Source organism: Gopherus evgoodei, chromosome 5 (assembly GCF_007399415.2).
Source record: "Gopherus evgoodei ecotype Sinaloan lineage chromosome 5, rGopEvg1_v1.p, whole genome shotgun sequence".
Classification (NCBI taxonomy): Eukaryota; Metazoa; Chordata; order Testudines; family Testudinidae; genus Gopherus; species Gopherus evgoodei.
The window spans coordinates 132466547-132492967 of NC_044326.1; the positions used below are offsets into that span (position 1 = coordinate 132466547).

A 26421-nucleotide genomic window follows, 5' to 3' on the forward strand; every position below is an offset into this window, starting at 1 on the left:
TCATATTAGTTCTATGGAGCCTATTTACTATAAAGGCAGAGTAGCTCTGTATTGAAAAGATGTATGGTCAGGTCACATCTGATCCAAAATTTAAGGTTTCCATATATAAGCTTTCACAAGCCCGAAAACTAACAGAAATGTTCCTGTTTTTGCTTTATTGCAATGCAATTTTTTTTTTAAACAAACTCTTCCCTGCAATGTTTGCAACCTGAACACTGCAGCACTGTGTTAGGACCCAATCCAGAAACTACTGAAGTCAATGGAAAATTGTCATTAACATAACTGGGCCTCTGGATCAGGTCCCTAATGCATGAGAAAGGGGCAAGTGACTAGACAAAAATGACCTGAAACAAAAGTGAAATTGGTAATCTCATTCATTGTCCAAGAGCATTGTAAACAAACAGCAAAAATATTTATGAGTTAAGAAGATTTCTTAATTTCTTTCCATGTAATGACATAAGGTGTTGCTTACAACCCACTGTAGGTAAGAAATTTCTAAGTGTACTAAATTATATTAATATAGTAATATCCTATATACTTTTTAGCCTGACAGTGTCCCTTTACATTGACTAATAATCAACTTTCAGTGTGAGCAATAGCTCCCTGAAGAGCTGATCAGGATCAGTCTGAGTTTCTAGAAAATTCCGATGAGAAACAAACGTAATTACTAAGTTTGTACAGTAGGATTCAGCCTTGTGAATGCAACTGTCAATACACAAGGAAGCCAGCAAAGCCTTTAGCTTGTTATTGTCGTACAGTGCAAAAAACACAATTAATTTGATGGTTCTCTCATTTCTCAGGTTCTCCAATGTGTGCCCAATTGTTTGACATTAGCTTTCATGCACAAGGGCCAAACGTGAGGCGAGAAACACTTACCAAGAATGTGAGGAGAAGCCTCGTCTTCTTGGATAAACACATGTCTAGCACCCGGGGGAATATCAAACATCTTAAGGTACCCTTTGGCATGTGTAGTAGCCATTGAAGAAAGCAAAGAAGAAAACAAAAAGTAATAGCGATGGTTAGTAAGGCACTATATTATCCAGCTTCGATTTGCAGAGGAGGGTATCCATTAACCTACAAGCAGCTTCAGACAGGTTTGTAACGGATTTGATTAGGCTGTCTTGCACTTTTTTCTCTTTTAGGGGGAAAAAAAAGACTGTTACAAACCTTAGCCACTTACTTTGTTATGTTGTTTTAAGACCATAACAATAAACAAATTCAGGCAAAATTTTGTGTTTCCTATGTTTCTCAGAATTAAAGCAGGCCTTTCTGATTGCTTTTCTTTGTCACCTTTCAGCCTTACGACCTAATGGACTGTGAGGTGTTCAGGTCTCGTGTATTTACTTAACTTCGTGAAACTTTAAAGGGGTTGTCTACCTAGCAGGGCAAAGTGCACCAAAGCGGTATGACTTGTAAATCAGTCTAAAATGTTGTGCTCAAACTGCCCTAGGTAGAGCCCGCTAGCACGCTCTAAAAGGTGCCTAGTTCACATTAATATAGCCCTGTTTCAAATGGGACTGCATCTCAAGATGAGAACCAAAAATGTGTAAGTTAAAGCACGTTAATCCCAGTGTAGACACACTCATACAGAAGTAAAGTGGTCTTCGGTCAATTTTAAAAATCACACCTTAAGTTAAACTGGTGCAACTCCTTCCTTATTGGGATGCTACCTGCTACTTAGAGTTAAAAATTCTTTCCAAAATGATCATTGATGTTCTAAGCTATAATTTCCAATTAACTCTCACCCCAAGTGAACTGTTTAGGACACTGTTTCAGCAGAAAGAATAATATTCTCAGCTTTCCACCAAGGGGGGGAAAAAAAAACAAGAAAAGTTATGGACATTTCTCTCTACCCATGATCAAGAAGTTACGTTGCAACAGGGTTCAAATGAGAACATGTTTATAAGAACTGAATGTGAACAAATTTTATCATGTTTAAATGTCAGCCTGTCAATGTTTTAATACATAGCATTTTCATATTTCTTTGCTTACAATTTGACTGAGAGTTTGAACAACTTTAAATGGTACATTTGTCTTGATGTACGTACATTTAACAAAGAAAATCTTTAGTCTTAACATACAGCATATTCCTAAAATATATCCATGTTTATGAAATATGCCATATAAGTAAATCTCTTGCTCACTCTGATATGCTGAGTTTCCAAATAAAGTATATAAATTCCAGTCCTACTGCAGAATCATTGTAGACAGATGGGGAAAGAGCTGAGTTCTTATTTGCACTGAGCAAATAAAAGCTTAAAAATTCAAGTTTAACAATCGGGACTTTGGACTAAAGTTCCACCTATGCTCTTGGATCATGTGTCTGGAGCATACCACAGATACTTGGAAAACTGGTGAAGAAAATGAAGAGCTATGAATATATAAATTAACACTATAGGCTGATGGATGACTGGTTTTTACTAATCTGCACAAGCAGCATATACCAATCCTTTTACTTATCAGTGATCAAGCATATGAAACATAAAGCTTTGCCTGTTCTTGCAATATGTGTAAGTGACTAGCTGGAAATAAGAACTGTAGCCAGAGTATTGCAGTTGTCATGGATGCCCATCTTTCTTCAACCAGGCGAAACTTACCCAAAATATTTCTAGATTCCCTTGTTTCAGAGAGGGAAATATTGCGAGCTCCTTTGGGTAAAGTGAATGCTCCTCTTGTCTTCCCTTAAATAGAATGTCTTTAATTAGTGTTCTGGGAACTGAGTCTTGTGGTTTCATTGACTATAATGTCAGCCAGGTATATAAATTACATGGTTACAGTACGTGCTGAAGTTCAAAATGCATTTAAAATATTGTTAGAAATATCCAGCAAATTTTAATAGTCAATGAAAGTGAGCCTAAGTTTGAATGAAACAATCAGGTAGGTGATTTTAAGGTGGATACTTGCAGATTTCATTTTCCAGCAACTTGAATTCTCTTTGGCACCTCTTGCTTAAATGTTTCCCTGTTGGAAGAGTTTAATTAGTCTTTTAATGACTATATTGCCACAGTTACTGTAAAGCAAAAGCTGTTATACTAGCACTGAAACATCAGTTTGGAGTTGCATAATTGGCTGCCTTTTCCAAACAGCCTCTTAACATTGATCACCCACAAGACATTTGAGTTTGACACCTGGAAGACTGTTTAGGCTTTCTCACACAATCATACCCATGCCACAGAAAAATAAGTTTTTAAATGAAAAAACTGGAAACATTTTGACCATCTCTATTTCTGATTATTAAGAACGTAACGGTCAGAAACCATGAACTACTGCTGATTCTAGAAATACAGAGGTTTACTTACATGGCTCCAACATGCTGTCTTCCATCCCATTCCAATACATGTGTGTATTCAGATATTGTATGTATATTCCCTATGTCAATACCTTACACATAGATTAATTTCCCACATAATCTGTCTTGGCTTGATTCATCCCAGCCAACAAAAGAGGTGGAGAAAACAATCTCATTTTTAAATAGCCTGTGTTTTGTAAGGTGCTTTATAAACTCATCATTTGTTTAAAAAAAATGTCTTCGCTCTACATTGCTCTGGAGAACAGATAGCAATAAGAATATTCCAAATAGATGGTGATAATTTATAAATATTCTGCAGTGTAATCCTTGTCCCATGTTACTGCCACGTACACTACCTTATTTTCATCTAATTTTAATTGAGCTGTCTAGCCATTGACCAAATTCTGCAATCACTGAAGGTGGTGCAAATCTGAGACAGTTTCACCGGTATCACTTAACATTTACAGCTATGTAAGTTCAGACCCACATACACTACTCCTACCCTTCTTCAGTTTCCTCCCTGCTCCTTCCCAAATCCCTCTGTGCTGCCGAACAGCCAACCCTTGCACAGTGGTGCTCCATGGCATGCTTAGGATACAGATCCCCATGAGGCTTCCCTCTACTCTCTCTGACCAGGAGGAGATGGGCAGGGCTTACCACTTACTTCATTTCACTAATATTCTCTTCATTTCCTCATTACTCATACAACATTTCCTTTTTTTAATCTTTAATTTGGTAACTTTATGGTTGGAGTTTACAATTTCACTCCCATTTTTAACACCTGGTTACAAAAAGAACTGAACCACTTGGAACTGACTTGATGCTTCTATGTACAGCTGAACGTTTGGTAATACTGACTCATTTGTGCAGCAGTCATTACCATTTGCTATGAAACATCCCAGTAAAGTGGCGGTCTCATTTAAATGCACGGAGACACGTCTGTACTTAGATAAGTACAGCTCCCACTGGCTTTTGTACCAGGCATGAGTATTGGAGGACTGAATCTGTCTCTCAACCTTGACATCTTTTCTGTTCAGCTGATTGATCATTACCATACACACAGTGCACTTCATCTCAATCCGCTGCCTTTAAACATATCCCCAAAATTACAAAAAAGATGAAGGTGTCACTGAAAACTACTTGCACATTCCATTCAGAATTACTTCACTTCCCACACAAAAATGGGTATGGGAATTTTGGTTGTGTTCATTTTTTTCCCTTGGCCAAGGCATTGTAATTTGAGAGTTTACAACACAGAGTCAGCTTGACACCAAACACACACGTATTGACAGACCTCTAGATTTGTACACATGCCATTAGAGAAGCTTGTGAAAAAAATATAAGCCTGCCCAGTTTTTTTTAATGGTTTTCTTTAGAAAGGTGAGAGGGAAATGTGTATAATACAGAGTGTTCTGGGGGAAACAAGTGCAAAAGTCACATTGAATAAAATAAATATTCATCATTAAATGGTGTTTTTCATCCCTGAATAAATGTTTAGACTTAACATGCTAAACCACGTGTCACATTAAGGTCCCAATCCTCTACTACTGAAATCATTTGGACCTGATTCTCATATACACTAAGACCACTAAGAGGGTAAAGAGGTGCTAAAGCAGTGATGATTATACCTATACCCACCCTTTATGCTGCCAGAACAGTGTAAAGGGGTGTTAGTGTAACTGAAAAGCAGGCCCAACCGGTGGCAATGATGCAGGATCTGGCTCTAAATCTGCTAATCAGGGACTTGATCTTTTTTCCATGTTTCACTATTAGCCTTACAGGTTATTTTTGTTTAGCAAAGATCATATTTTTACCACTAAATACGCTCTACACAGGGATATTAGATTAGATATTCTAGTTTAGCCAACTTGTCTTAAGAGGGCCTTCAAAAACCAAAAATAATTAATATTTAGTGTTTTTAAAATGTATATATTTTGCTGTCAAAGAACTTACTATTTTTGTATACAGTCTTCCAACTTTGTTTAAGCAGGCAAGGATACATTTTTCTAACCAGTCTATATTAATAAACACTCAAGACAAGATGGAATATGTCTGGGTGCATGAAAGTGCTCAGCTTACCGGGCTTTTTGGGAGTTCGGGTAAAGGTCCCTTTAACCGTTCGGCAATGAGAGTTATCTCCACCGCAGACCCCACATTTATCTTCAACTTTGTTGGAACCGATTTCCTTGTCACAGCCCACTTTCTGCAGAGAGGAGAGTAAGAGGAGCATTGTTTCTTTTTCCATTATAAATATCCTGGTGGAAAGGAAAGCTCACCCAACAACTGATGTAATTAAATATAAAAATACTTGAAAGACTGTGACTGAATAACACAATGACAGCTATGAACTGATTCCTGTATTAAACCCATTACTAAGATTACACATAGCCCTGGTCTACACTGAGGGGGAAGGGGGAAATCGATCTAAGATACGCAACTTCAGCTATGAGAATAGCATAACTGAAGTCGACATATCTTAGATGGACTTACCTCGCGTCCTCACAATGCTCCCCTGTCGACTCCGCTTCCGCCTCTTGGTGGTGGAGTTCTGGAGTCGACAGCAGAGTGATCAGGGATCGACTTATCGCGTCTACGCTAGATGCGATAGATCAATCACTAACCGCTGAACTGGCGAGTAGTGAAGACCTGCCCTTAGGGATTGTAAAAAAAGGAACAGGCAACAGAGAAATTCAGAATTAATTTTCCCTTAGATTCATAGAAAGAGCGCTGGAAGGGACCTCAAGAGGTCATCAAGTCCAGCCCCTACACCATGGTGGGACCAAGTAAACCCTGATAGGTGTTTGTCCAACACGCTCTTAAAAACCTTCAGTGACGGGATTCCATAACCTCCCTTGGAAGACTATTCCAGAGCTTAACTGCCCTGAGACAGTTAGAACGTTTTTCCTAATAGCTAACCTAAATCTCCCTTGCTGCAGATTAAACTCACTACTTCTTGTCCTACCTTCAGTGGACATGGTAATTAATTGGTCCCCGTCCTCTTCATAAGAGTCTTTAACATATTTGAAGAGGACAGTGATCAATCAAGCTGTTATTACACCGAAAAATATATCAAAAAAGCAGTAGAAGCAACTGGCTTAAAAAGAATTACTTAGACAATTACAGTATTTGTAAGAAATAAACCTGTAGTATAACTATGATTTTAATTAAAATTGGGGGACCCGTATCATATGCTGTTTGTTGAATACTACAGTTTTTGGCCAGCTCTAATTATGATTATCCAACAACGCTGTAAAATCAGCAAAACAGCCAGAAGTAAATGTCACTCACCACACACTCTCCACGCACACAAATGCTGTATGGATCTTTATAAGAACAGCGAGTCCCATCATGTGCCAGTTGTTTCATATAAGCAATATCTCCAATTTCTTTGGACTGGCAGTATAAGTGGCATCTTTTGTTGGCTGAATAACAGGGAAATAGTGTTAACTTTGTGTTTTCAACAACTCAAACATGCTTTAGAAAACCCCATAAAGTTTTAAATCAGTAACAGGGATGCTGTATGGTATAAATAAAAAAGGAGGCTTAGACAGCTGTGAAACCTTGTGCCTGAATTCAGATGCTTGGTGCTCAACTCTCCACTTGAGGTACACTGATTGTTATTATTAGCTTTCATATGCGTAATGTTCCCAGTCCTGCGAGAGGCTACGCACCCTCAATTCTCATGGAAATCAACTCCTTTTGAAAGGACTGCACAGAACTGGGCCTGAAACGATTCCAAAAGCAGCTATCCGCTCTGATCCCAACTGAAAGCCAGGGTCAGAAGACGATATTGCTGAGTGGCAGAATAATCAAAGCTAGGATTTTCAAAAGAGCACCTAACTCCCTTACGTTCCTTTGAACCCCCCCAGCCCAAACCATATTTCTATATCATGCCATCTGATTTCATATTAAAAATACTATAAAACCGTATTCTATGAGATAAAACATATAGAACAAAATGACAGCAATTCTGATAGCAACCCAGAGGGTTCTGTAGTACCTTTTGCTGGTCTGACAATCCATTTTTTATATTTGCATCTGCAATCGTTCACTATAGTTAACCAAATGGGTAAAGATTAACTGGTGTTAACAACAGACAAGGTCTGCTAGGCTCCAGTTGAGGGAGTATAGAAAAGTGGGGAAAATACTGAAGAGATGTTAAAGCAATGTCATTAGGACAGCACATTTGTTAATTTTAGCTGCAGTGGACGAGAGCAGCAGCAATGATTAGACAACCTGTCACTGTCCTGTAGATGTGAGGGAGGGAAGCACATCAGTGCTAGGAAGAGCCCTCCAGCATCTGAGCAGAGCCTTGTCACACCCTAACCCTAACAGGGCTTGTGCTGAGTGCAATCAATTCCCACTGGCTCACACAGCAGGAGCTCAGAGCTTTCAGCTCTGGGCAGAATCAAATCCATACCAAGGGGAAAGGTGGGGGTAGGCTAGGGGGGTTACAGCAGTGCTGCTGTGGTTGCTCCTATCATCACTTCATTCTGAACCATCATTTTTCCTCTTTTTATTCTCACCTCCTTGCATTTTAACAGTTCTTATTTCTGGAAGTGGCAGTGTCCTGCCACCACCTTCAACTCCTGATGTGCTGTCCAGCAGAATGTGATTCCTGCAGGCGATGGGGTTTAAACACAAAAGTGTAACTGCACTTACCATCAGGGTGCTCATATGGCAGCCAGTGGTGTTTGCTCTTCTGATATTCGAAATGGGAATTACGCTGCTGACACTGCTGTGCTCGGAAGTCCTCAAAGTGCTTTGGACATTCTTCTGTACTGCAAAGCTGATACTCAAAATTGACACTGGTGCAATCTTGACCACCATTGACTGGCCTAAGGGGGAAAAAAGTTTAAAGAGCTTTTAAAAGCCTTGAACATGAGGAGTGGAGCTTTTCTGATGGAATGCACTAGTGAAAAACAGCTACAGCAAGAGCAGAGGAGCTTCCCACAACAAAGGGTTAATCTTACTTTTCAGGGCCGAACTGTCAAAGGCAGGTGGAACGGGTGAGCTTGTAAAAACACTGAGAGAACAAATAAACTGCAAAACTCTGCATTTGCACTTGAAAGCAACGTGTGTGTGCTGGTCAGGTAAGTAGACATACACACAGCCCACGTGTGTGCCCAAGCGGGAACTTTTTCAGATGCAATGGTGTGCATGCACCGGTAATGGTTGATTTATAATTAGATAATGTCACTGAAACACCGAGAAAATTCTTGCATTAGGTGTCATGTAATAGGTCTTGCAGGCTGTAGATGCCATACTCTACCTTCTCTCCACTCTTTTACATTTCCTAATATCATGTAGATGTTTTCGACAGATTTGTTTCTGGAATGTCTAGAGCCCTCCAAAGATGATCCCAGCCTCCCGCAGAGAGTCCGGCTGCAGGGAGGTTACAGTCAATGGAATAAAAAGTCCACTTCTTTGGATAGGGGATGATGTAGCTTTATAGCCCCTCTGTGGTGCCCGTACGAATCACTGGAATAGCAGAAGCACCCCTGTGCACCCTCTGTACAAAGCTCCAGGTAATCTCAGACCCAGTAGCCACAACCTTGTCACTCCCTATGCCCTCCCCACAACGCTCAATCTACTGTCTTGTGTGCAGAACTGGCATGGAGCCCAGCTCCCCCGAGTTCAGGTGTGTGGCGTCCCTGTGTGCCCAATCTGCAGATGTCCACCACCCCATGTGATGCACATCTGCACTGCAGAACAGTGGCAGCCCCTTTGCCCAGGTGTGAATGTCATTCATGCTGCATCCTACTCCTATAAAAACTCCAGACCAATGGGAATGCCAGTTCATTAGAGACTTCCAGGCTTACATTGGATTGTTGCACTGGCGTGTTCTGAAGCGAACGCCAGTACCACAGGTCCGTGAGCAGGAGCCAAACTTTGTCCAGGATCCCCAGTTGCCATCCTGTTTCAGCTGGTTAGCGTTCTTCCACATACAGTGACCTTTATAGCACCACTGAGGAGAACCAGGCGAGAAATAAAAATGTGGAATTACAGTAACGAACAACGCTCAGGGCTAGATTTTACTGTAACAATCACCCATAGTAAAGGGCGGCTTGTAGATGCACTGCCCTAGGCACAGACTAGGCCTCAGACTCACAATTCTCTGGTGGAGGAACAGGGTTGAGGAGGAGGGGAGTAGCAGACCTGTGGAGGCTGTTTACCCTTTGTGCTGTGACGCACAATACAGGTAGGCAGGCAGGGCAGTGTGCGTGCGCTGTACGCCTGCTTCCTCCAGCACGTAAAGCTGGAGAAAATACAGCCCTTAATTAACTTGATTGGACTCTGTTTCTTTTTGGCTCAATCCCAGCTTGCCTCCATTCAGCAACAGCATTTTAATTTTTGTGTGTGCAAGATACAGTGCCAAAGAGCAGCGCAGGACCTTTTGCTCATACTGTACTCTTTCTAATGTCCATTTACACTCAGATAGAGGGTTAGTCATCCGACAGTGCTCTTTCTGCTGTTGGTTATGGCATATTTGGCTAGCATAAGCAGCTTCTCTGTATTTCAAAGTACACAGAATTTGCTAAACAAACATTTATATGCATGTTAGCTGCTAATTAAAAATGAGAGTTAAAAGCAGGGACCCACCACTGGAGATATTAAAAGAAAAACAGTTAATGCAGGCACATTAGCAGTCCGTCAGCCACAGAATGTCTGGACTGCAAGCACCAAGCGTTTAAGAGTAACTATTTCAATCCTAGAGTAAGGGCAAAGTCTGCTACAGTGGTTTCCCACTGCTACTTTCTGGGCAGTTTTCAGATGAAACGATGCCAAAAACATAACGCAAAGCCCACAAGATGGCACTGATGCAAGGTTAGCTCTAAGGCTGGGCTTTGATCTTCTGGCTTCCAACACCATTTCATAAAGTACACCACACTGACTTGCTCCTAAGATGAGCCGTGAACCGTGCACACTGTATAGTTCCTCCTCCTTCGTGACCTTGGCCTCATTCTTCCCACTGAAGTCAAGAACTTCTGGGATTAAGCCCCCAAACGAGATCTATCCTGACATTTTAAAATAAAAAGATACTGAAAACATAATATACTCACTTTCCCTGGGGCACATTCTGTGCCATCGAGTGGAGGCCCTTTCTTAGTTTTACAGAAGTATGGATTATCTGGATGGCTACACCACAGCTGCTTACATGGGTCAAAGGTTCGAAACTGAAATGCATTAACAAGACCAAGACATTTACAAAATGAAATTAACAATCATGTTATTGATACTGTTCATAGCAGCAATCGGGGCATTAACCATCACCACATTTCACTAAACTATTTCACTGGTTAAAACTAAGTTGACTACAAAACTACCACTATTTAAATACACCACACTGATGTTCCTCCATGAGAATAACTATCAGTTTTGGTAAACTATGCATTATAGGCTCCTATATTTTCAAGAAACCCTGGAGTGGTCCTAAATGAGTCTGGATACACCTTTTACTGACACTTCACACCTTTACGCTGTTTCAATACACTCTGCCTCTTGCATCCCTCAAACAACAAAATTGTGGCTACTGAAAAGTGTTGAAAGCAACTAGATAAAATGATTTTAATCTTTAGCACAACCACTGTGGACATACCGCTGTGCACATTTTGTAACCAACACCAAAATCAAAGCGGCATTGTTCATCCATGGAATAATTGATTCCTGGCAGTTCAGGAAGTTTGGGCCAATCGTGTTCAAAGGGGTCATCAAGGAGACAGTCATAGGAGCTGTGGGAAGAGAAACACAGAAAGCCCATGAGAATACTCAGTGATATTTTCCGACCAACATAGTTATTTCTGTTCTCATCCATTAGAATGTGTGTTCACCACAAAACAGGACTCGAACTGAACAGGGGATAATAATATTGTGATGGTTCTCGGGGTACCCAGGACTGGGAGTCTCCTTGTTACCCTGTTTTCAGCATGAGGGAGTCTTGCTTGGCCTTGGCTGGGAGTTAGCTCCCTAACACTACCAGCCTTTCAAGCATTCTCCTCTGGGCTATGTCTTTGCCTTGCAGGTTAACAAGAGGTGCATCCCAGTCCTCAAGTCCCTTTGCAACAGTCCCCTCTGATATCCAGCCCCTGACACTGTCTACTCACAGAAATCCCAAATCCTTTGCCCTGAAGGAAGCAGTGTATCCCAGTTTACCATACACAACTGCTGCTGTAAAGCCACACAGCACTTGTGAGCACTTACAATAAAACAAAAGCAGGTTTATTTAAGAAAGACTAAAGGTTTAATTAGAAATCAGAGAAAGTGGTGGAAACAAATGGCTACAACAGAAAAAACCATAAAATGCAAACCTGGTCTACACGAATAAACACCTTTCTTACCTCCAAAATAAGGTTTTCCTCCCAGAAATGGTCGGTTCCCCAAGAACCAGGATTAAAACTTTCATGAAAACATCCCTGCTCCAGAATGGGTTTCCTCAGTGAATGGCTATAGCGAGCTTTGCCCACCTCTGTATTATACTAAAATCAGCCTTTAGTTTCTATTCACTGACAGGGCAACCCCAGTCTTGTTGTAAAGTTCCTTTTTTTAATCTCCAAGTGGTTTTGATTGTTTGAAGTGGCCTCCAATGGCTTCTCATAAAAGTCCTAGTAATGTGCAAGGGTAAACAATTGAGCCAGGGACTGGGGTGACAACTCTCTCCTGCCTGAATGGGCCATCACCACAACACATTATCCCCGGTGACTAATTTTTTACTCCCAAGAACAAAGCATATTGCAGTGTAAATACATTGTTCCTTAAATATTACCCGTACCTACATCTCACAACGATTATGAATCTTGACGAGTTACAAGCTTTCTGTAGATACCTTACACGTTACTCTTTATAAATATCTGTAAGATATATTTGGTTTAGTGAGTTTGTCATGTCTCAGGTGAGATGTGTTTGCAAAGAACAGAGCAGTTTGTGAAGCCCTCATCCTGTTCTCTCTCAGGTAACACTCCCATTCAAATCAGCGAATCAGCACTGAATGGAAATTGCAACAGTAGGAGGATAAGGAAAAAATGTCAAAATGGCAATAAAATCACTCTCCATCCTGCTGTGCTTTTATATTTTCTGCTTTCAGGGCTCCATCCTGCCATCATTTCAAATACACAAACTCCCACTGAGTCAAAGGGAGTTTGGTATTTGCTAGAATTTCAGAGTTTGCAAAATCTAGGCGCTTGATCCAAAGTCCACTAAAGTCACTGGAAAGATGCCCACTGATTTCAGTGGATTTGGATCAGGTCCTTTATGAGGAACTGCTGCTGCTGACTTAGCGCCTCTTTATAAAAGTTAAGATGGAAGCGATGTGGCTGCCAGAAGGGAGATTGGGAAAGTGACTTTTTTTGTGAGAGATTTTTTGTACCTTGAAATGGAACTGTTGTTTTGGTTGTTGGTGTTCTGTTAAAGTGCAGCGTATTCATTTGCGGTGGTACATTTTAAGATTGAATTCCTATTTAAACATACAAATCATGAGCATGAATCCATCTCAACTCCACTTACTTATACACAATTGTAGGCCTGTCACTCCTCTCCCCAACACAGAAAGGGTCTAAAGGGCAGAAAAGGCACTGAAGCTCTGGCAAGAGTCAGCAGACGGGATGCAGCACGATCCCTCGACAGCCATGCTGCCATTAGCCATGTGCTCCTAACCCCCACTATGCCATTCAAGGGGGATCAATACCCCACAGGGGGAAGATGGCACTGCAATAAGGATATCAGCCACACAGAGTTGCTCCATCCTTCCAGCAGCCTGACATCTCTCCAAAACCGCAGAAGCCCCAATTCCACTTGTGCTTGTGGAAAGGAGCTTTTGCAGCTCACATGGGTCAGGGGATCGTGTTGCTCCCTGGTGGTCTGTGTGGGATTTCCTTCTTTCTCTCCTCTGCTGAGTACAATGGAAGGAAGCATGTGAGCTGATGGCACAAAGTGCTATTTCATGTATAACTACACTAGACACCAACAGGTCCTTACTGTATGTATCTTTTGAGTTCTTGGCCACTGCACCGGGACCAATGGTAACGATGAAATGCAGCCTGCACCAAAGGAGCCATGACACTCCCCATAGCTGTCTCATCTCCACATCTGTTCCCTTGCCCATCATGTTCCATTCCCAGCCTGAAACAAAGAGCAGCAACAAAATCTGCATTATTCATACCAAAAAAAGGATGGGGGGACAGGGTTTAAACAATTCACACTTTGCATAGTTTTGCTAAAAGGGGATTTAGTTTTCACGTCCTACAAATACTATTAAATGGGACTCAGTACTAATGACAAAATACCCATGGATGGACATTAAAGAGTTCCTGAAAGATTGTTTCTTTAATGCATCTCTTCATTGATGTTATTTTTAATTAACTGAACAGAAACCAAAAGGGTTTATCTACACTTGAAAGTTAATTCAGATTAAGGCAGGCAGTGAATTTAAAGCAAAATAAATATTCCTCAGTAACCCATGTGTGGACACACTTATTCTGGAACAAGAGTACATTATTCCAGTTTAGTTAAGCCACAATGGAATAGCTATTTCCGAACAACTCCATGCGTAGACAAACCTTAAATTTAGGATAATCAAAGCTTATCTTCTTGATATTAAAACAAATAGGCAAATAGAAATAAATCTCCATTTATCACAAATAGAAGACCACTTGTTCACAAATTCATGTGTCCACTTTTGCACACTCATTTACCATGTAAGTGAGGAACCTGGTCTATTAATTTTAAAAATCAGACCCTCAGTGACATTAATTCATCCAGCTGGCCAAAGGAGACATTTTGTTGGATGAACCATTCCAGACTTAATTCCCCAAAACATGCCACATCTGATAAATATACAAGAGCATTTAGTGAAGCAACAGGTAGAAGTCCGTGTCGCTTGACAAACCACTGTCACTGTTGAATGCAATACACCCAGACAGTATTCCAATGCCTTCCATTTTTGACTTGGATATAAAAATCCACCACATGGAATTTTACAAGACAAGATTTTGCCCCGCATTTAATTCTTCATTGATTAAAGCTCCTGTGAATGCCAAAGGAATAAGAAATATAAGGAGATTTGCCATGCACATAGCCCCCATGAGAATAAAACTGTTTTGTGCAAGCAGGAGAATAAGCCCCATGCTTTATGTTGCTCAGGTGGTAATAGTAAGACTTACACATGACCAGTTTCATGGGCAACTACAAAAGCTGAAGAAAACCCATCCTCATGGTTGAGAGTGCAGCTTCGTACAGGGTGACACATGCCAGTGACGGGAGCATATCCTGTTGAGAGCAATACAGTTTGGGTTTGTTTCCTTCATTTTTTTAAATTAGATAACCCGTAAGTTTTACTGTTTTTGCCTATAAAAACCAATCGTGAAGGAGTAGTTAGCAATATGCTTCCCTGCTGCAAGATGAGACTAGGTCAGCTGCAAACGTCCATCTCTATCTGAGTGGGAGAGGAGGTTGATGCGATGGTCTTGGATTCCTTCATAGTTATTGTCTTAACGTCCAATTTCTCCACTCACTTTAAAGCAGCTTTTCTCATTAAAATGACTACCACACAGATTAAAGTGCTGTGACAAACCTAAAAGCCACGCCTGGTTTATTAGCAATCTACATTGTCCTCTAGACACTTACATGTTTACCACCAAAATTCATGAAATGATGTTCCAGTCTAACATGGAGGAAAAGTTTTCAGCAAAAGCTTTTTTTTTGTCATGGTGATATTAGTATTTTCAATTTTAGTCTAGGTCCCTTTTCTTGTTGTCTGTCTTTTTGTCAGCAACATCTGAAGTCTTTCAGAAGGGAGAAAATCTCCACCTTCATCTATTAGGATAGACGTACACACTTACGCCAAATTTTTCAAAAGCACCTATTAGTTTTGGGTCTTCCAGTTTTGGTGGACTTGAGACACCTTAGTCTTGGTTGGGAGAAATGGTAAGCACTCAACTCCAACTAAGAAGGGCAGATGATGGGCTTTATTTTCAAAGGAGGTGAACGTGTCACAAGCTGGGCATTTTTCATGAACAGCTATGGGTACTGGAAGTGTATTTCAACTCATATGGGTTTGTGATAGCCGATAATGTGAATTTTACAAAGGAATGTACAATGAACACCACAGTGGTCAATTACATAAACCACATGAAGTTGTTCTTGCCCCATGACTGGTCAACATATGTAACTAATACCTTGTCTACAAGAGAAAGTTGCACTGTTAACTTGAAGAGTGACTTTAAACAGATTTAGTTGAACTGATGCAAACTCCGCCATGGAAAAATCTTATTTCTATTTAAGTGTGGTTTGTTACCATTTAGCTTACAGTGGCACTGATGTTAAACTGGAATATGAGTGTCTTACAGGGGTTTGCACTGGTTTAACTAAATTAGTTCAAAACCCAATTTAAGTTAAACCAGTGAAATTTCTCACACATGCAAGGCCTAAGCAACAGGGATCATATTTCTCATTGGTATTCAACTGTAAAATTCACAATTCACGCTATTTACAATGCAATGCACAACTTAAAACTTGCTCAGTCAATTACGTGCATCAAGCAACTGGGGAACAGAAAAAACACCAGGTGATTTATCTACAGTAGCTAATTGAAGCAGTGCAAACTGTGTATCTGGTTACAAAATTCACAATATTACCATTTAAACAGTCTGCAAAGCAAGAATGAGAGCTTGCTGGGAATTGGCCAGTGGAACATTTTTCTGCCAGACAATGGCAATCTGGCGAAATGGACACATTCTGTGGAGACGGTTCCATTTCAATGACGTTGCAACAAAACCCAGGCCTGGTTCTGATGTTACCCTGCCTGAAAGTGCCTGATTTCCAGCTAGCTTGTCTGCCTGGCTTCTCAGCAGCCTGCTGAGGCTCCTGGCTCCTTGGGGAGGCAAGAGCCTGGAAACACCAGGGCAGCCTGACCCAGAGCCAAGTCTCCATTCCCTTTTGCGGAGCATTTCAAAAAGGGTGGTTTTCATTCCAAATCCGAATGAAGCCGAATTGCCTGTCTTTTCACAACTCTTTCAAGAGTTATTCACTGCAGAAATTAATAAAATAGATCAAACAAGCAGCCTGCTTGAGAATTTCACGATCTGTCAGCAGACAATTTGTCGAAAGGAAAAGTTTACTGCTAGCTACTTTGTGGCTTCTAAGCAACCTGGCTGCACAGCTGTTGTGAGGAAATGCCCCATGCCAGGAAGAGCACTAGAAATACTGTGCCCTGGCATGCTGTGGATGGCTTCTTTCCTTTACTGGATTACAGCTCCACAGGCCAGTGCTACAGGCAGACCATGCCGACGCCTTTTCTACATCCTTTTTTAGTTTTCAGCTCCCCAGTGGACAGCAGAACACATGCTCCCCAGACCACAGGTAGCACAGGAACTGCTACTGTGAGTGGTCCTTGAACAGCATTCAAGGGGGACAAGGAACTTCTTGCTTTTTCCATGCAGCCACCCCAGGACTACTCATATTCTGGTCTTGAATAAAGTATTCTGCTAAAAACCCTTCACCCAGCTCTAGTGCTGACTACAGTGCAAGAGGTATCAATGAATGCTTGGACTGGACTGAAAGTTTGAGAAAAGATTCTGCATTATCAGTGCACATGGACTGAGGAAAGAAGAGACAAATTCATCACAGTTATACAGAGCGGCACATTTTCAGGTCTTCTCATCAGGGCTTGTAGTTACTAGCAGTCACATGGATTAAATCCTATACTGCTATTTTACTGCCAGTTACCTCGACTGTTAGCTCCTAGAGGAATAATGAAAACAAGCACATGCATTAACCCATTGACAGGTAGTCTATAAAAAGGCTTCGATAGTAAATGACATGACAACAAAAAACAAAGCTAAATGCAAAGTGCGTTAAGATTTCCTGCTTTTTCACATCAAGTAAGTGGATTGCTATTTACTAGAAACTGAAAACTCACTGGAAAGTAACTTTACCATGATCCAGTTTGACAAGGGCTATCGTTCCTCATCTTTCTGGACACAGAATGTTCAGATGAAATCAGGAAGTAATTTCTCCCCATGGTACAGTAGTCCATGCTCAGCAATTTGAGGGTTTTATACCTTCCTCTGAAGAATCTAGCCTTGGCCATTGCTGAAGACTAGATGAACAACTGGCTGGCTCCACAACAGTGTACGCTCACACTTCTGTACATGCTTTTCTGAACAGGGATTTACTTAGGCACATGCTCAAGTTAAACACTTGCTTAAGTGCTTTGCTGAATCATAACTTATGCTCCTTATTTTTTTTTAAAAGATCAATTAAAACAACTTTCAAATCTTTTCCCTTCCTTTCATGCATTATTAAAAAACAAAGAATTCTGCTACAGACTGGTTGCTTTACCTTGCATACCAGCAGGCCCAAAATCTTGCCTGGTTAAAAAAATGGCATGATCATGGTGCTCAGAATGATTGGGATCCGACTTCTGTTGCTGGTAGGCCCAGCGGCAAACATTCTCCAGGCTTCTTGAGGGGTTTCCCCTTTCAATCAAGCTGACAGACTAGAAGAGAGTCATAAATTAGAATCAAGAGCTTAGTGGTGTGTTCCCTGAACTTGGCGTCAGGACACTTAAAACAATTCTTTTCTCATAAGGTTTGCCTACCAGGTTCTGTAGTGTATCAAAGCACTCCTTGGAGCTTTTAGAGCACTATCGCAAGGTCCAGACACCGGGTCAGTATGTGGCAAGCTAGAGTGCTGCAGATTCACAGCCTGGCTTGTCACACCATTTGGACAAGCCCTCAAGAAGCTCCTCTCTGAGCACTGAGCAATCACTCTTTTCACTACTCCCCAGCTCATGCCAGCCTTTTGCCCTATCAAGTTGCTCCACAACTCGTGTACACTATTCCACGTGGGCTTGATTCACCACTGTCTGTGCAGTCATTTGCCCCTGAGCAAAGTGAGTGCAAAAAGCCACCAGATCAGAACAATGGCATTTGACAAGGACTCTGCACAAATGTCAAAGACTACACAAAAGCCCAGGTCCTGGGGAATCAGGGCAGACAGAGAGAATCATTAGTAAGGTGATTCCTCGCAGCTGCTAGCACCCCTGGTTTGGTTGCAGGTAATCAGGCCAGTTTGTTGGCTTGCACGTAAGGGACTTTCCAGAAAACAATATACGTGTTTATATTCTTTATAAAAATAATGGTCTTTTTGTATAAAATGTAAGGTGGAGGGCAAACACATAACACATGATACAGCTACTACAGCAGGGCAATTTTAATCACACAGCTGGGAGCTGCTTACATTTTAAGTGTCTGGAAGAGAATGTGCCATTTGGTCAGGATAAATCAGAGTGCTGTGACATGCTTGGTCTATGGTAATCTACAAAGAAAGGCTGAAATGATAACATACGGGACAGATCTTCAGCTGGGGCAAACCAATGTAGCTTCGGTGGACCTGGGCTGATGTACGCCAGATGAAGATCTGGTCCCTATGTGTCCTGTCTGGCTCCTGCTACACTATATACACAAACTCTGTATATTCAGAGTAATAATATTGAACCATTAAGGAAACACTGAAATGGCCTTTTTACCTACTTAAGTTTAACGTCCCATTGAAATCGAAGGATGTGAACTTTACCAGACTTGGAACAGACCCGGATGCTTCTTTTCAGTCTTTGAATAATGTAATAAGCATTTGTTGCATAGCCCACTAGGTGCTTTTTAAAGGAAAAAATGTAAAATATATTAAGATTACCCAGGGCAGACCATGGAGGAGCTCAGCATGATCCAGGGGAGGGAGAGGGGGAAAAACTGTTCTTGTAAAAAGGAAATAACTTCCTAATTATCGGCATGGCGGGGATATGCTGGCATGCTGCAACTGGCAAAAACGACATCATTTGCTTTGACAGCCATTGGCTTGATTCACTAAGGTCTTCTGCTGGCAGAAACTCAGTGTAATGGCGTGGAACCTACAACTCGCAAGTGCCCCTTCTGGTTGAGTGTGTGTCTTTAAATAGTCCCAGCTCTGGTGCTGGGCCGTACCCTGAGGGCTTCCTCCCTGGAGGCAATGGTTTTCCCCTGCGGGTCTGTTCTGGCCACAGCTCTGCAGCTGGGCCTCTTAAAAGTTCAGTTCCCCTTCTGGGGGTGTATTACTGTCCGATTATAGACCACTTCCCCTGTGGCCTATGAGAGGCGGGGGACCCAGGCCTGCACACTACTCCAGGTCCAAGCTAAGGGACCCTAAGAATAGCTGCCATGCACCACCATGTCCTGTTAACTGAACTGCTTTCAGTTCCCTGGGCCACTTCCCCATAGCCCCAGCCTTCACTGATGCTTCACCCTTGGGTCAGGGCTCTTCTATGTTCAGGCCCAGCAGTCATCCAGGAGCCCTTTCTCGCTCCCCCCAGTCCCTGACAGCACTGAGCTGTCCAAGGTGCTGCAGCTCCCTCTGTCCAGCCAGGAACACCAGAGGCATCCCTCTGGCTCCAGCAAGGGATTGCCTCTGGCTCTGCAGCTCCTTTTTATATAGCCCGCCTGGGTCCTGACTGGTTACTCCCTACAGCCTCTCTGATTGGCTAGTCCTTTGCCGCCGCCTCCTGATTGGCCTTCCCGTCTCTCTAGGCTGCTCCACTGCTCCTTTTCTGGGATGGGTGTGGCAGGTCCCTGAGACTCCAGCAGGGGGCCTCTACTCATAGTCCACCTCATCACACTCAGGCAGCAGACTCTGATGAAACAAAGTCTGCCCAGATGGGGTCTGCAATGGTACAAGGAATCTGCAACCCATTCTGTCAAGTGGGCTCTTGTGCCCATCCCTAAAATAGGTGGCACTGGCAAGGGAATGACATGGACAGAACACATATTAGGAGAATCTCCCATGCAACTGGGCTCCCAAGAAGACTGTTCTCTCCTGGGGGCATATCTCCTCAGCCATAGTTGCCACCCAAGTATTAAGGAGAATGCAGACTAAACCCCACAGCACCATGTAGGCCAAATCAAGCCCAGCATATGTATTGTGAAGCAGAATTTAAACAAAGCGGACTGGTATCACTGGAGAAGGATATACTGCATAAGGAGCATTTCATTGGCTTACATCCTCCCAGCTTGGTAGAGACAAAATTTACCCTCATCTTCCAGCTGTTGGCATTTGGTGAGAAATGAGTCAGGAAGGGACACCCAGGACAGTTGTGTCAGCATCACAACAGGTGCTCTTGTCTGCAGCCTCAGAGAAGAGCATTCACCAGATTTGGGCTAAGGCAAACAGGTGAAGTAGCTCTCAGAAACTGCCCTGCTACTGCCTGCGGTGCAGGACTCTCGTCTCCACTGCTGCCACTCCAGCAGCACCCACCAGCACCAAATTAACTGACAATGAAATATAATTGTGAAGATTAAGATGCAGAACTCACTGAAATGTCTTTTTACCTTTGCATATCCCAGCATTATCATTCGCACCAGCACCACATTTATGTGGACACCAAGGGATTCATCGTGGTAAATTTCATTCACCTAAGAATGAGGGGAAAATAAAAGATAGATAAAACAAACCATATAAAGAGAATATTAAAGTGCTTATATATTCTATAACTCTCACGCTTATAGAGTTATATTTGCTCATAAGGACGTAGAGTTAAAGTCTTAAAATGATTCCATGCACATTACAATTCCAGTTGTAACAAACCTTCTCATAGGGAACTTGATCAAAGCCAACTGATGTCAATAGGACGACTACAGCTGACTTTAATGGACTTTGGATCAGGCCCGTGGTGAAATTGTTCTTTAAAAAAAAATGACTTTACTAAGTTCTGAACCTGCAAACACTTAATCATATGCTTAACTTTACTCATGTGAGTAGTCCCATTGAAGTAAATTATCAGTTAGGTCAAATGCTTTGGACTACTACGTGAGTCGGGAAAAAGCTTGCGTGTTTTTGTTTATTTAAAAAAATGCACTTTATTAAAATTCTACACTCCACGGGCCAAAGCCCACAAACCTCACTCAAGCAAATCCTGTCAATGTCTGCGTGAGGTTTTCCCTCAGCAAATACTTCAGGATTCAGCTTACTATCTGCTTCCTCCTGGAGAAAGACATGAATAACTAGGCAGCAATCCTACACACACTTACGCATGTGCTTAATTTGAAGGGTCTGAGGAGTCCTGCTGACTGCAAACTAAGCTTAAACTCAACGGAAAAAGGACTTCCAAATCCCTAAGTGGCTTTGAAATTCTCAGCTGGAAGTTTTAAAGTCAACAGCATTGCCAAGGGAGAGGCATAAGTACTGCACCACAGCTGGCCTATCACTGATACCCTCAAATAGCCTCCATTTCACTAAGTCAACATGTTCCATTTAAAAATCCTTTAATAGTATGAAAACATACAACATCTAAGCATTTTAGCTGGGGTTGGTTCTGATTTGGGCAGGGGGTTGGATTAGATGTCTCTTCTAACTCTAATCTTCTATGATTCTATGATTTTGGAAGATGAGTTACTATATCAAAACAACTGTCAATCTATGCAAACACCATAGGCACCAACTCTGTGGATGCCCCAGGGACCAGAGCAGCCCCGGAAAAAAACAGTGGGTGCTCTGCACTCACTAGCGACCCGCTGATCAGTTGTTCAGCAGCAAGTGCTTGGGGAAGGAGGTGGAGCAGGGGCAGCAAGAGGCAAAGTGAAGGTGGGGCCTTGGGGGAAGGGGCAGACGGGGGTAGACCCTCAGGGCAGAGTGGGGACGGAGCATCCACCTGGAAAAATGAAAGTCAGCACCTGTGGCAAACACCCATCCAAAAGTGAATCTCATGATACCACAAGACTCCAGTTCCAAAGGGCAGTAGAAATTACTCAGGGAAGTAGTAGTTACATTGCTCTTAAGCACCCTTTGCAAAGCAATTTATGAATCTGCACAAAATGCCAAATTTTGCTCTTGGAGGACTCTAGTGGAAGCTGCACTCAAGGGCGGGATTTTGCCCAAATCGTTTCTTTAGAAGAAATTAACACTCCTGTTCAAGGCTAAAGGTAAAAGAGGACAAAAATTTGGGGATGTGTCATGAAAGGCATCGAGCATTATATTGGGGGTGAAAATCATCTTTTTTCCTGAACCAATGGTATGCCTGGTATGCAGGGGGAGGTGGTCAAAGTAAGTCTTCTCCCACAGGTATAAATTATGGGTTAGAACATCTGCAGATCATAAATAAGTTAGTTACTCATCCTCCTCATATGAAATAAATAATATGTTATGGACCAACTGATGCAAAATAAATAGCAGTACTCAGAAGGAGATTGGTATATTTGTACATAATGAAAGATGTTTTTATAGTCAGGCTAAAAAGAGACATTCCTTGCACAGGGGAAAAGAGTGCCATTCAGCGTTGTCCAGTCTGTGGGATGTGGCTCAAATATACAGTATGTGGTTCTAAAAAGCAAGACCTTTTAGGACCAGCTGAGAATAAATTGTTGGCAATGCATATAACTCACACCACCTGCCTTATGAAGCAGTTATTGAGGAGTTCAGAGATTTATATCTCATATTCTCTCTCCTGACAAGGTGCAATACTGTAACTCCCCAAATGGATTTTTGTAGTGGAACAAAGTAAGAGTCCTAGTTTCACAATCACTGATAAATGCACCAGCTGATGAACACTCAAGGAATCAAGAAACAAAAAGTGACTCATGCCCTTATGCCAGGAGGTAGCAGGCCTTCTCTTGCTGACTCTAGTACTGGTGAAAAGTTCTGGATTGACCTGGAGATGCAAGACCTGTATTTATCTACAATATAGATTTAGCACAGCCTGGAATAGTGCAAGATCTCCTCCCCGTGTCCCTCTCATGTACATTAAACTAACCTGAAGACACACCTGGAAGGCTGAGAGATTAGTCTGAGTGCCTGACCTTTCTGTCAAGTCTGTCAACAAGAATAATAACTAGTGCTAAGCATGGCAGTGGTTTTAGTCATGTAAAACCAGTTCTCTAGGAAGTGGAGTTTTCTTACAGGCCACCAAATACCCATGAGAGACCAATCTCTTTCTAACATTACTGTTGGGGGTGAGAGATAACCTAGACCCCTACAGATCAGAGGCTGCTTTGTCCCATCACTAATTCTTGGATGCATCATCCATCTCCCTAGAGCTTGGGAAACATTAAAGCCTTTAAAATGTATGCAGTGCTGTTGTGGCTGTGTTGGTCCCAGGATATTAGAGAGACAAGGTGGGTGAGGTAATATCTTTTATTGGACCAACTTCTGCTGGTGAGAGAGACAAGCCTTCGAGCTTATCACAGAGCTCTTCCTCAGGTCTGAGAAATGTACTCATTTTAAAATGGAGCACTTTAACCTAAGGAGGATCCTTCCTGCATGTTCCTAAAGAAATGTCATACATAGGTCACTTAGCACGGATTTTCCTGGTTTCCTCTCTCAGTTATTTTCCCTGAAAGTTCGGATTTTGCAAAACGCTGTTGGTTTGTTTTAATACAAAACCTCTTTCCTACAGAGTCCAATACTCTGGGATAAATGCTGAATTTAGATTAATCCCCTTTGTTTATTATACTGTTAGGGCCAAATTCTCTTCCTTTACTCCTGTGGAGCGATATCTTAGTCCACAAGCTGTCTCATTGAAATCACTGGGTAAAGTATTACTCCACATAAGACAGAATGGCAGAATCTGGCCTTTAGAAGCTTGACAAAAAAGACCCAGGTTGAACCTTTAACATGTGCGCTCAGCAAGTGGCAGCAGCTCTCTTCCCAAAAGCAGAGCAAGGAGGGAGCTGTGATTTGCCACGAGTTGCAGATTACTTCCACCTCTGCATTTGTTCAAAATTGTAGTAGCAATACAAAGGGTGCTCCTGAAGCACTACTTGCTGCTTGGTACTGGGCCCAGTACCGGGATGAGAACCAGGCAGTGCCTGGATGTCCCATGCCTCTCCAAAGACAAAGAACAGGAACATCTCATGTATGACTTAGAAACCAGTGGGAGATTCCAAAAAGGCCACTGGACTGGTAGGCCCCAGTGATCCTCGACCACCCACTTGAATGTACTCCCACCAAAAGGTAATAGTGCCTTAGTGGAGAGTAGTGAGAGTGGCCTTACGGCTGGGAAACACAGACCCCAAACTGATTCAGAGTTGGATGACTCTCCATCCACTGACCCAGGAGGGGCTGCTCCCGACAGTTCTCGAGACCGGTGCTGAGTTGCAGAAGGATGCAGCACAGCCAGCATTGCAGGCTCTCTCTTCAACCATACTGATGGACGTGCAGTTTGAGGCAATGGAGGTTGACATGGTACCAAGCGCTGCACTGATGTTGCTGGTGGCCTGTCTGCCGGTACTGAGAGCGTCATCTCCTGCACCGCAGTTGACATTGGCACTGAAAGGCTCAGCAGATCTCTTGCTGCCACAAGCACCTCTGGTGTGCTCAGTACCGAGATGGTCTTGGGACCATATGGTGCCACTGATGTAGAAGATGCTCCCTCAGGCTCTGAACTCACTGACATCTGCCTTGGTGCCGGGGTCAATGGTGTACTTAAGTCTCAGCCACAGGCTACTTTTATCCCCAGGGCTAAATGACTTTGGTGTGACAACCCTCACCCCTGAGTGGTTTGCTTAGCGGTCTTATGCCTCTTAGGCACTGGGGAGGGTGAGCGGTGTCATAACTCAGAAGCAGCTTGGAGATGACATGTTCCACTTGCAGTAGTGACATTAACACAGTGGACATAGAAGGTAAGCAACAGGGAACTGAATACAAGATCCTGTCTTTGATCAGTGCCATCAATTCCTGTTCTAAGCTTGGTACAGCAAATTGGGATAATTGTTAATCTGTTGATTAGATTTTAACATCCAAAAATATTTAATAAATTTCAATTGGTATTCTATTGTTATAAGTGTGATTCACTGCAATTAATTTTTTTGAGTTAAGTGCGATTAATTGACAGCACCTGTATATATTTATCTGGAATCCACTTTGAGATGCCCATTTGCCTCTATATGAGCTGAACTTTGCTAAATTAAAGCTGACTTTTTTCATAGTTATCATGGTACAAACACTCTGAAAGCTTGGAAATATACGACCAGCCCAGTGGTCCCCAAACTTTTTAGGGTCACACCTCCTCTTACCTCTGCCCTTGCCCCAAGAGCCGTGGCTCCTGGGGGAGAGGAATGTGGACAGGGTAAGGGGCCTATGGCTGTAGGCAGGGCTGGATCAGAGCTGGGAGCAGAGCAGGGCTGGATCGTGCTCCCTTCCTCCTCCCTGTGGTGGCCCCTGAACCTTGGGACTAGCCAGGCTTCATGAGAATATTACAGAGAACTTCTGAGGTTGCTTGACATGAATGCATCTTAGTCTGGGCTGTGCCAAGCAAGCACGTTCAATTAAAAAATGGCAGATAAGCACCAAAAATGCCTAGTTTACCACCTCTGTACTCTAAGAATAGTTTATGGTCATAATGTCAAGAACGCAACATATGATTTAGAAGTGCTGCCTTACTAGGATTTTTCCTACCATGTGACTAAGGGGCTCACATTCTCAGGAAAGGCATCTCAATGAGAGAAAGGGTTAAAGTGCTGGACTGTCATGGGAACTTTACACTAGTTGTTGAGGAGGGAAGCAGACTCTTGACAGAGAAATGCTTAACAAAATTAGGGAAATCCAGGTACCAGTGGGACAAGGGCATGGTTTCCACGGCCTTGCGTTTGTGTAGTCATTTAGAGCTGTGTAAAGAGAGAGTAAAATACAGTGTTTTACATGCACTTTGCACAGTTTAATGACAGGTGCAAGGAAGCAGGAAAAATCAGCCCCACTGGATTTTGTTATCAGCTACTACCCTGAATAATGCAGACGACTCCTTAATATAATCCATATAAAGCCCCCGAAACTCTGGAGTTGGAAGAGTGAAGGGTTCAGCAACCTGAGTGTCTCTTGAATGGTCAGCGATGCCTGATCCTTAATATGGATTACAGCAGCATCAGGACTGCCCAAACTCTCGCTGCAATGACCCCCCAGGGACTGTCTGCGAGCTGAGCACAGCGGGAGGAGAGTGAGTTCTGGTTTTGCCCCTTCTTATTCCTGGCAACCCCCCTAAACTGGGGGCTAGGAAGTGGGCCTGAGCAGAGACACTTCAAGAGCTCTACACCACAAGGGAGTTCCCCTTACACCAAGGTCCATGTCCAGTCCCTTTACACTGCTGGAGCAATGAAGGAGCCAGGGTGGCAGAGAGAACCAAG

The 26421-nt window shown here is 42.5% G+C and overlaps 1 protein-coding gene across 1 annotated transcript in view; it reads right to left on the bottom strand.

The window, feature by feature from the left end:
- Positions 1–26421, bottom strand: part of ADAMTS3 (ADAM metallopeptidase with thrombospondin type 1 motif 3) — a 201513-nt gene that overhangs the window by 15457 nt on the left and 159635 nt on the right. The window contains exons 6-16 of the mRNA XM_030565196.1: positions 20641–20724; positions 17624–17780; positions 14446–14551; positions 13262–13405; positions 10890–11022; positions 10354–10467; positions 9112–9257; positions 7952–8127; positions 6578–6711; positions 5369–5492; positions 877–957 (exon numbers count right to left, since the gene is read on the bottom strand). Of these exons, the coding sequence (XP_030421056.1) occupies positions 877–957; positions 5369–5492; positions 6578–6711; positions 7952–8127; positions 9112–9257; positions 10354–10467; positions 10890–11022; positions 13262–13405; positions 14446–14551; positions 17624–17780; positions 20641–20724 (1399 nt within the window). The remainder of the gene's footprint in view (positions 1–876; positions 958–5368; positions 5493–6577; positions 6712–7951; positions 8128–9111; positions 9258–10353; positions 10468–10889; positions 11023–13261; positions 13406–14445; positions 14552–17623; positions 17781–20640; positions 20725–26421) is intronic.